Source organism: Sporobolomyces salmoneus (assembly GCF_050403485.1).
Source record: "Sporobolomyces salmoneus JCM6883 DNA, S_salmoneus_JCM6883_v1_ctg31, whole genome shotgun sequence".
NCBI lineage: Eukaryota > Fungi > Basidiomycota > Microbotryomycetes > Sporidiobolales > Sporidiobolaceae > Sporobolomyces > Sporobolomyces salmoneus.
Window position 1 is genome coordinate 219,510 of NW_027481132.1, and position 10,339 is coordinate 229,848.

The following is a 10,339-nucleotide window of genomic DNA, read 5'->3' on the forward strand; positions in this document are numbered from 1 at the left end:
AGCTAGGGATGAGCTTGTCAGGTGGTTCCGGTGCTCTATTTCGTCTTTCTCGATTGAACTCGTTTGTTGTGTTAATCTCTCTTCAACTGGAATTATCTATCTGTCTATTACTGATCTACACATTCCTCGAACAATCGCTCTATACTCTCCTTTGCCTGTTTCGCGTACTCGTCATGAGAGACTCCCCTCTTCTTCCCGTCAAATACCTCGACCGAGAAAGTCCCTCTGAAGCCCGTCTTGAGGATCGCTTTCGTTACTTTCGCAACAGGTAGGTAACCTCCATCGTACGGTAACGGTCGATAATCGTGAGACCATCTTCCTCGAGGTCGAAGCCCGTCGACAACCTTATCCTCCAGAGGTTCGTCAAGTCGATAGGCGTCGGAAACTTGGAAGAAGTAGATCATCTCTGGTGGGACGGTCATCGCTAATTCCTCCATCGACTGGTCAAGTTTCGCATCCCTGTCTTCGTCGTCGTTGAGTCCATTCGCCGTGGTCGGATCCGCCCATTCGCTCCCGGCGGTTTGGAAAGAGTCGAGACAGAGACCGCAATTGAGCTTCCCTCCTTCTCTAACGTCCTTGACGACGTTGTAGACGTCGAACCATGTCGAGGCATGTCCCCAACACCAGTTCTCGTACGCGAGCTTGAACCCTTCTCTCTCGAGCATTTCGCAAAGGAGTGACAGATCTCGGACGACGTATTCTCGTTCGGTGTTGATCCCTTCCGAGTCGCTGGATCCAACCTTGCAACCGCGTCGTAGTCTTTAGTAGAAATTCGAAGAGGTCAAGATGAAGCGAGAAAGAGAGGGCTCACTTGTAGCATTCCGGTCCCGACGCTTTTCATGATTCTGATCCACCCCTTCGCCCTCGCAAACGCGTCTTCCCTTTCCTTCGATCCTTCTGCCCATCCCTCAAAGTTTCCGAATGGTTGGAGGATGAAAATCTCCAAGTTTTCCCTTTCGCAGATTCGTTTCACTTCCTCTCCCGCTTCGCAGAGAGAGTCGTAATCGTGTTCTTTCACTTCCTTCCCGAGGTGCTGGGTTGCGAAAGATTGAAGATCCGGAAACGAGAGCTCGATTTGGGTGAATCCGGCTGAGGAGAGAGCGTGAAGACGAGCGGGGAGAGAGTCGGTTGATTCGCCGATTGAGCAGCTCGCGAAGCATCGAGGGATTTGCTCGAGGGATTTACTCGTGACTTTTGACGTCGAAGGCATTTGTCGTACAGAGAGGGGAGAACAGAGAAAGCGAGAGAGCAAGTACTGTAGTTTGACTGCACTTCGACGCGGAATCTCGCGCGAACGTCACTATCTTCGGTCCCTCGGAACGAGTTCGACGAAAGTGGGGAGCCTCGAGACTGCGTCGAGCTCTCTCCCATTTGCATCGACGCTCAAGTCACGCGAGAGAGGACGAAACGAGTCGCTCGTTCAAGTTGAATCTTCTGAACAAAGCTGAAAAGTGAAAGATTGTAGACCAAAAGTTGCATAAGCTACGCAGGTAACGGGCTGACCGTAAGAACCAACAAGTCACTCCTCGTCCGGCCATTGAACCCATTCCTCAAGGTCGTCCGAGCCCGGTCCGTGCGTTTGCCTCTTATGATCCGGGTGTCCATCTGGGCTAGAGGTCGAAGGAGGCCTTCGTTTACGAGCAGTTGGAAGGTCGTTCAGCACTGTGACCGGTGCCACACGAGGATGAACCTTGAACTGAGGGGGGGTCGTCGAATGCTGCGAGCGCAAGATTGCGACAGACGTGTGAGCTTCAAAACCTGTCATTCACACTCTAGATGAAAGAACGACTTACGACCGCAGGCGCGGAGGAAGCCGGACGATCGGTTGCGCTCGAGTGAGTTTCGTGAGGGGGCGAGACGTTTGCGCTCTTGAGCCTATATCTCTCGAAGATGTCGTTATAGTTCTTGAAGGTAGGCTAGAGGAAGGGTCAAGTGGTCAGATGTGCTGTAATCACGGAGAGTTCCCAAGGAGTGAAGGTCGGGAAAAGAACAAACGCAAAGCTCCTCCCATTTTACCGGATTTGCGATGCTCCTTTCTCGTGTCTCCAAGAAGTCCGAAATTTCGATAGTCTTCGAACGTGTTAAGCCGAGCAGCTCAATCTGACACTTCGGATCTTCCCCGTCCCAGTCTTCGTAAATTCGACTCAACTGGAGTTCCCGGCGCAAGGATCTGACTATTGAGGCGCCACGCGTGCCTTCCAACGGGTTCCCCAACTCCTTCAGCATTGTGTCGAAGACGTCGCGAGGAATTGACCACTCCCAATCTTGGTGTTTCTTCACGACTCGGATCAAATCGTAAGCATCTGGCTGCGGGAGGAGGACAACTTGGAGTTGAAGCTCGAGGTCCCAGATTCACTAAGCATATCGACTTTCACTCACGATCAAATGTTCGAAACCTCGAAAAGTCCACATCGCAGCGCCGCCCCGTTTGTGTGTGTTCTCTGTTTGCCACCTCAACTTTTGCTCCCTCGCCTCCCGTAAATTCTTTTCCACAATGTGGCACAAGGCGGCTCGCGTGTCATTCTTGAGACTGTCCCAGCAAGAACCAAACAGATTCGCGACTTGTCTGCATTTGGCGTGCGGGTAGGTAGTCTGCCCAAAGAGCAACCTCGCTTGGTTGAGTATTAGGTCTTCGAAGTCCGCGCGGCCGTGCGACATTCGAAGTCGATGGAGTAGTAGAAGGAAGAAGAAGGAGAGACTCGTGCTCTCCAGCTCCCAGCACCTGAGCGGGCTCGAGCTTTGAACGTACGGGGGCCGAGTGTCGAAGTCTGAGGGGAGAAATAATAGATAACAGAGCTCAGGCTTTTCTACTCTGCAAGCAAAGAACAGTGTAAGAATCGTGAGTCGACGGCTCGATAAGAGGAGAACGAGAGACTTACCAAAAGAAACTAGTCCTGAGCGACACGAATAACAATTCGCCCTCTCGCTCGTCCACTCATACTTCGTTCGTAAGCCTTCTTGGCATCTTCAAAGTCGAAAACGTTGTCGACAACCGGTTCGAGTGTACCTAAAGAGGAGGACTTCAGGATCAGCTATTGAAGAAAGAACGACGCGGGGAATAGGAATCAACTCGCCGCTAGACAGCAGCCTCTCCATCTCGTTCAGATACTTCTCCTATCGACGAGGGAGGGGGTGGTCGTTTAGCACAGGCACCGGGAGATCAGACGAGAGGACGTACAGATGGGCTCATTGGGACAAATTTGTAGTTCCGAGGAGTTCCACCAAGCCAAGTCGGTTGAAGCAGATTCCTGAAGAGGTAGAAAGCAGCTTTCAGCACGCTGACGATTTTGCCGTCCAGGTCTCTACCGGCGATATCGATATATTGGCCATCTGACTGTTTTCGCATCGATAGAGAGAAGGTCAGAAGATTCGTACGCGCGAGAGTAGTTATCTGGACGTACACTGAGATACGAAGGAGAATTGTGGTACAACGCTGGAACTCCGACGCAGTCGAAAATGACATCGAACGGCTTCTTGTCTTCCTTTACGAAGTCTGCCAGTTGCTGAGGGAGAGGTGAAGCTCTGTAGTCAAAGGTTCTGATGTCGGAAGCGAGACTTTCGACGAATGATCGAGACGAGGAGGAACAGGTTGTCGAGACTTGAGCTCCATAAGCCGAGGCAATCAGGACTGCGTTTATTCCTACTGCACTGGAGCCTCCATTGATGAACACCCTCTTTCCCGCGGCGGCACCCCCATTCGTGATTCCGCCAGTTTCGAGAATCTTGATGGCGGTTAAAACAGCGACTGGCGCAACTGCAGCTTTCTCAAAGTCGAGGTTCTTCGGCAGGCGACGAAGGTGCTGTTTCGGAACGAGCGCATATTCTGCAAGAACACCTTGACCCGTCTTCATACTGCTCCCCAGTGTTAGTAAAGTCACTTTGTGCGGAAAAGGGCTCCTAAACTCACACTGCTTCAGCTGTCTGAACTCCAAATACAGCTTCTCCCTCCTTGAGGTCGGTCCCTGTTAGTCCGCCCTCGACGATCGTACCGCTGACGTCGAACTCGGGAACAGAAGGGATCTTGCCCATCCAACTGAACGGAGGTACGCCCATCATTTTCCAACCCAGAGGCTATTTCCCGATCGTCAGGCTTCTGCTCGATTGTATGCGTGATAAGACAGAGAGACTCACGTTGATAGCTACGGCACGAACTTTGATGAGAACTTGATCGCCAGACGGAGTGGGACGAGGATAGTCAGATTCTAAGTTGAGAACTTCAGATGCTTGTCCCCTTGTCCGGTAGACCCAAGCTTTCATCGTTCTGGTCGACATCTTTGTATAGGTGAACAGCAGCGGGAAGAGAACGAAGGAGTGGAGGCGAAGTACTCGGCCTCAAGGAGGACGGGCTGGACCGATGACGGAACTGTTAGGAAAAGCGTGTTCTTTCACAGCGTGAATAGCCAGAGCACGGAGCGAAGCACGAGTAAGAGAATAGCCTAGGTGTATCGATGATGAGTGAATGTCAAGAGGGAGAGAAAGGTCTTCGAGCGAGGTCCACGTCGTCGCCCTCACCTTCGCCCTATACTCTCGATTCGACACACTACCGCTATGGAATCCTTAATCCCTGAAAGTCGACTAGCAGAAGAACTCGCAGCGTTCAAGGCAACCGCCGGCCTCCTCGCGACTCAGAAGATCCGATTCTCATCAAACTATGTCCCACCTCTCCAAGACCGTCATAGGAAACCTACTCTAGTCAACGTGAGCTCTCTCAGCACTCCTAGATCGAGCTACATCACGCTGAAGAGTACTCCCCCTCGTGCTTCCAGGTCCCGGTGTGCGAACCTCCTTCAACCTCATCGGAAGACCAAGATGAATCTGGAGCTTCTGATGAGCAAATTCAACTCACGATCAAGTCATCGAAACCCCCTCTCACGTTCACCATCTCCGCCTCGCCTACCTCGACCATTCTCTCGCTCAAACAACAACTCGCAGATTCGCACAGTTCGAAAGGAGCGCCTGCAGCAGAAGGACAACGGTGGATCTTGAAAGGGAAATCAATGGGAGACCAGAAGTTACTGAAAGAGTTCAGCGTGCAAGACGGCGCCGTAATCAACTTGATGGTCACGAAAACCGTTCCTCCTCCCTCTTCTTCCTCCGCGACAACAACAACGACGAACGACGACCCAGAAGAAGCTACTGCTCAAGCTGTACCCTCCCTTACTCTCTCTGAACCCTCGGCTTCCGAATCCTCCTCTTCTCAAACGACAGCAACGATGAAACCTACGATTTCCCTCGACAATCTTCCTCCTCCTTCCCATACGAACGCTTCCGTCCACTCTTCCGCTGCTTACCGAGATCGAATCCAGGATCCCGACCTGTGGGAAGAGGTGAGGTCGTTGTTGGAGAAGAGGTTTGAGGGAGTTGAGAACAAGGACGCAGAATCGCAACAAGCGTGGGAAGCCATGCTCGCAGGATGTCAGGAATGGATCGATCCGGGAAAGAAGGCTTTGATTCGGGAGAAGGTTGGTTATTCAGCGATGGGAGGATACTGAGACGTTGATCAGCGAGCGAAGGATTGGAGAGAAATCGGAGGGGAGACGTTCTGTGATGCTCTGAGAAGTAGTTTTATGTCGTGATTTGTTGCCTAGAGTCTCTCACTTTGCATGCTACATGATCTTCCTTTCCTCTTGTCAAGATGAACCATCGGAAAATTCTGTCCTTTCCGAGAGCAGCGAACATCCCCCAGACGCGATCCATCGCGCTGCTCCGTGCACAGACACTCATGCTTCACCTGCTGCGTTTGTCCAAGCCGGATATGGCCTGCTTCACAAAAGGCTGTTGGCGTCTGATCGGCGAGTTTTGCTTTCCTTCCTCTCTGTCGACCTGCCCGTCTCGACTTTAAGAGTAAAATGCTATCCTTACACCATGATCTTACAACATACCACATCCTCTACCGTAGCACCTCCGCATGACTCGTCTATCGCCTCTGGTTCTGCGTCTCTAAGCCTTTGGTAGACTCTCTTCCGTAGGTAAAGGATCCTTGGGGTGCTTCGATTCGAAGTGCTCTTTGAAGTTCTTGTAGTCGCTCATGGGAACGAAGCATTTCGGGCACTTGATCTATACATCGGGAGACAATCAGGGAACGAACTTAGCAGAGAGGACAAAGAGGAGATTAGCTCACTTTGAAGGCCGCTGCTCGGGACTTAAGGTTCGACTTTCCACCGTCCTTGGCCGCTTGAGCAGCTCGACTCTTTTCTCTGTTTGATGCATCGTGAGGGACAGGAGAGAGGAGATGAGATCAAGAAAGAGAATCAGTTTCCCGCCGGGTCCAGCACGTTCGGAAGATTGTACCTACTGTGCTTGTTGCTTCTGGAGTCCGCGAGCCATGTCCGAGTTTCGACTTGTTTGAGCGTGGTCGGAAGGGGGAAAACGAGCAACTCGCGATTTCTTTGGAGCATTCGGCTCACTCTCTCTTGCTCTTCCATAGAGATATCGGTGCGTCCTCATCCATGGTACCAAGTCGATCTTGTACGGAAAGAAAAGTCGTAGACAGGGAGAGCTTTCGAGGCACGTGCCGATATGCGTTCCCCATTCGATCGCGGAGAACCGATACAGCTGTCGAGTAAGTGTCTATTTGTCAATGTTTACAGCGAAATGCGCACAGCTAACAAAGTCTAAGGTTTACAGAGGAAACAGCATACTCTATCTTGCTCATTTTTGTTTCTTGCCCTCCAATGTTCCTTCGTCGATCCGCACGTCAACCTTGCTTGGACTCTTCCATCTCCCCGTCAGATGATTCCCTCGAATCACTAGCAGATCCCTTGCCATCCTGATCGAATCCCACACGACATCTAATTTACTTCCCCCAACTTCGTGCCATCTAACTCCAACCTCCCTCAGTGGAATTCCCGTCAATTCTGCCAGTAGGAGAAGCTCGCAGTCGAAAATCCAACCGGGAGAATGTAGAGAAGGATAGAGGTGAGCTGCCGACGCTCGAGCGTGAAGTTTGAAACCGCATTGAGTGTCTCTGATCGTGCGTAATCCGAGGAGCGAAAGGTACAGGTGGAAAGATCGCATGAGGAGGTTTCGCAACAGTGAGCGCTGGTACAACGAAAGACAAAGAAGTCAGATGAGGAACGGAAAATACAGCTTTCGAGCGGGAAAAGAGACAAGACTCACTTTCACGACTGCTTCGGTTGAAACCAAGTGAGCTCGCGATCCAACGATGATTCCATGAGGTGGAGAACTTGACGAAGATTGTTGAGCGTGTTCTAGAGAGTCGAGTTCGGCTTCGAGGAGGGAAAGGTCGGAAAAGTTCGTCGCTCCATCTGCATCGACGAAGAGAATTCGGTGACCAGATGCGTGAAGAACTCCCTGTGTCAAAGCAAAGTTAGTTTTCAGTGATCGGAAGACCTCGCTGACTTGTGCCCCGACTCACATGTCGCGTTGCACCACCTTTCCCTCTGTTTCTGACTAAACTGCACACTTTGACGATTCCCCTCTTCGCACCGAACTCCTCCTCCAATTCCTTTGCCAACTTCAGGGCGACTTTTACGGTGTCGTCTTTGCTACCATCGTCAACGATCAAGACCTCGTAGCTTCCCTCCTCGATCCCGTTTGGTAAAGTTTTGATTTCGCTTTCGTCGAGATTGCGAGTTTCGAGGTATTCGATCGCGGGTCTCAACATGACGGCTAAACGTAGTGATTCATTGTAGGCTGGTACGACGACAGAAAGATGCAGAGTTGGCGGGGCAGAGAGTTTCGAAAGAGACTGCGGAGTCGAGGGGGAAGAAGCCGAAACGTAGGTCGATTCGGATGGGGATGGATTCGGATCGAGTGGAGAGAAGAGGATCAACAGAATGAATGCCTGTAGCTCGACGTCGTCAGCCAGAGAGAGAGGGCAAGAGGAGAGCCGAGAGAGAGGATACTCACGATGGAGACCAAATGAGCGACCGCGATCAAGCCAAACAGCACTAGCTGCTCGACAGACAGACCAAGCATTCCTCCTGCGCTTTCTAGAGACTGGATCAGAGCCGGAGTGAGTGGGAAGAGCGAGAAACGTTTTGATCGAACTTCGTGCTTCTCTCGCTCACTCGATCGTTCTGGCTAGTCTGAACAAGGTGGATGGAGTCGAGGTGGGTATGGCAAATGGATCCACGCTCAATATCGCGTCAGTCTTCTCTCCTTCTCTCTCCTCTCCTCCCCACTTGTCGCTCATCTCTTTCTCTTCCTCCTTTCGTCAGCTTGATCTCGGATTACTTCTACCCGAAAGTGGGAGGAGTAGAGAGTCACATCTACGCACTCGCTCAGTCCTTGGCGAAACGACATCATCGAGTGAGTCTGTTCTCCCTTCGCTTCACGAGTTGGACCTGACCTCAGCTCTTCACGACGCTGTCTCTTTCCAGGTCGTAGTAATCACTCATGCATATCCACCTCGGTGTGGCGTACGCTGGCTCCCGAATGGCATCAAAGTCTATTACATTCCAGTTCAACCTCTTCCGCCAACTCACGTTCACGCGACTTTACCAAATTTCTTCACAGCACTGCCCTACCTCCGCTCGATCTATCTCCGGGAACAAATTGATATCGTACACGCCCATGCCGCCTTGAGCGCTCTGGGGATGGAAGGGATCATGCACGCGAGAACGATGGGGATCAAAGCAGTTTTCACGGATCATAGTTTGTTCGGATTGGGCAATATGGCAGAGATCTGGGGCAACAAAATGTTGAAAGGTTGTCTCAGCGACGTCGAGGCAGTCATTTGTGTCTCTCATACAGGGTGCTCTTTTCCTTGTTCGCAATCTTCGTCTTTCCAACTCGAACTGACGCATTCCTGTCACTTTGATCGACGCAGCAAAGAGAACACGGTGCTCCGAGGAGCTTTAGATCCTAGTATCGTTCACGTGATACCGAATGCCGTGGTTGCTTCGCAATTCAGGCCCGCAGAACCGATTCCTCCCATTCCAGAAATCCGTGAGTTATCGCTTCGTCGACGCTTTGCGGCTCTCATCAAGCTGATCGCTTCTCTCCTATCGCTTCAGTGACAATCGTCTGCATCACTCGCTTCGTGTACCGCAAAGGTATCGATCTCTTGATCGCGGCACTTCCAAAAGTGTGTGCTCTTCATTCGGACGTCCAATTCTTAATTGGTGAGCGCGATCTTCCGTCCGGATTCTATCAGAGCAGAGTCTGAAATCGAACGATGCGTATAGGGGGAGATGGACCGAAGATCGTCGAACTCGATCAAATGCGAGACAAGTATCAAACCCTTTTGCGAGATCGAGTTCGATTACTCGGTCCCGTCAAACACGAGAACGTTCGATCAGTGAGTTCTCGCGACTTTGCCTCCCGTCAAGCCCGACTCTGACTGAACGTTCCCATATCAATAGATCCTCTCCCAAGCTCAGATCTTCCTCAATCCCTCTCTGACTGAAGCCTTCGGAATCGGTATCCTCGAGGCCGCTTGCGCTGGATTGTTTGTTGTCAGTACACGGGTCGGTGGAGTACCAGAAGTTTTACCCCCTGGTCTGATTGAATTCGCTGAACCTGAAGTCGACGGTACGTTCTTCTTCTTTGGCCCTCAGCGGTTGCAGCTCACACCGAGTGACAAGTGCTGATCACAAATATCTGGGTTCGGTCAAATAGATCTAGTACAAGCGATCTCAAGAGCAATTCATCACGTCAAAGCGGGCAAACACGATCCTTTGTTTGCCTTTACAACCCTTAGAGACGTCTACAGCTGGACAGACGTGGCGGAACGTACCGAACGAGTCTATACAGAAGCGATGAAAGTTGATCGAGTTCCTGTCGTCGAACGCTTACGACGGTGAGCTTTTTCTCGATCTTAGATAACGCTGATTCTCGCTGAACGACCACTCAATGTAGGTACTACGGGACAGGCCGGATCTTTGGGATCATCATGTGCGTGATCGTGATTGTCGACTACTTCTGGCTCGCTCTGCTCGATTGGTGGTCCCCGAGATCGAAAATCGATCTCGCTCCGAAGTTTGATCTGGAGAAATGGCGTAAGGTGAGCTCTCACTTGCTACTGTCTGTTTAGATCTACAGAGGTGCCGAGATGCCTAGATGCCGAGACACTGAGTCTTTCGATGCCGTTTTCACAGATCTGTGAGGAGGAGATAGAAAAGTGCAAATCCGAGGTGAGTACCGTTTTCTTCTCGATTCGCTGGCGAGATAACGAAAGATTTGTTCGACGACAGTGAATCGCGCTCTGTATTTTCTTCCTACCTCTCTGCCGTTCTCGAGTACCTCTCGGCTGAAGTCCTCGAACTCGCTGGTAACGCCGCTCGGTAAGCACTGTCTCTCCTTTCACTCCTTCTCCTTTGACATTGAGACTGACTCGTTCATTCTCTCACTCTCACACAGTGACAACAAGAAG

The 10,339-nt window shown here is 51.3% G+C and overlaps 5 protein-coding genes across 5 annotated transcripts; 2 read left to right on the forward strand and 3 right to left on the reverse strand.

Moving 5' to 3' along the window:
• Positions 1-107: 107 nt before the first annotated feature.
• Positions 108-1,210, reverse strand: JCM6883_001914 (sugar phosphate isomerase/epimerase family protein; the record flags this gene model as incomplete). The annotated part of the gene is made up of 2 exons (XM_076632924.1): positions 108-740; positions 812-1,210. 2 exons carry the CDS (start codon positions 1,208-1,210, stop codon positions 108-110), a joined length of 1,032 nt encoding a protein of 343 aa, XP_076487181.1.
• A 1,678-nt stretch (positions 1,211-2,888) lies between these two features.
• On the reverse strand, positions 2,889-4,272 carry JCM6883_001915 (NAD(P)-dependent alcohol dehydrogenase; the record flags this gene model as incomplete). Its single annotated transcript, XM_076632925.1, has 5 exons — positions 2,889-3,032; positions 3,179-3,334; positions 3,402-3,852; positions 3,908-4,071; positions 4,132-4,272. 5 exons carry the CDS (start codon positions 4,270-4,272, stop codon positions 2,889-2,891), a joined length of 1,056 nt encoding a protein of 351 aa, XP_076487182.1.
• Positions 4,273-4,548: 276 nt separating this feature from the next.
• Positions 4,549-5,492, forward strand: JCM6883_001916 (ubiquitin family protein; the record flags this gene model as incomplete). The annotated part of the gene is made up of 2 exons (XM_076632926.1): positions 4,549-4,698; positions 4,767-5,492. 2 exons carry the CDS (start codon positions 4,549-4,551, stop codon positions 5,490-5,492), a joined length of 876 nt encoding a protein of 291 aa, XP_076487183.1.
• Positions 5,493-6,651: 1,159 nt separating this feature from the next.
• ALG5 (dolichyl-phosphate beta-glucosyltransferase) lies at positions 6,652-7,941 on the reverse strand (the record flags this gene model as incomplete). The annotated part of the gene is made up of 4 exons (XM_076632927.1): positions 6,652-7,041; positions 7,120-7,314; positions 7,379-7,807; positions 7,873-7,941. 4 exons carry the CDS (start codon positions 7,939-7,941, stop codon positions 6,652-6,654), a joined length of 1,083 nt encoding a protein of 360 aa, XP_076487184.1.
• Positions 7,942-8,081: 140 nt separating this feature from the next.
• Positions 8,082-10,163, forward strand: SPT14 (phosphatidylinositol N-acetylglucosaminyltransferase SPT14; the record flags this gene model as incomplete). The annotated part of the gene is made up of 11 exons (XM_076632928.1): positions 8,082-8,110; positions 8,184-8,274; positions 8,346-8,719; positions 8,795-8,913; positions 8,982-9,089; positions 9,153-9,265; positions 9,330-9,498; positions 9,586-9,766; positions 9,826-9,970; positions 10,065-10,100; positions 10,161-10,163. The coding sequence occupies 11 exons, from the start codon at positions 8,082-8,084 to the stop codon at positions 10,161-10,163; spliced, it is 1,368 nt and encodes a 455-aa protein (XP_076487185.1).
• Between the last annotated feature and the right edge of the window lie 176 nt (positions 10,164-10,339).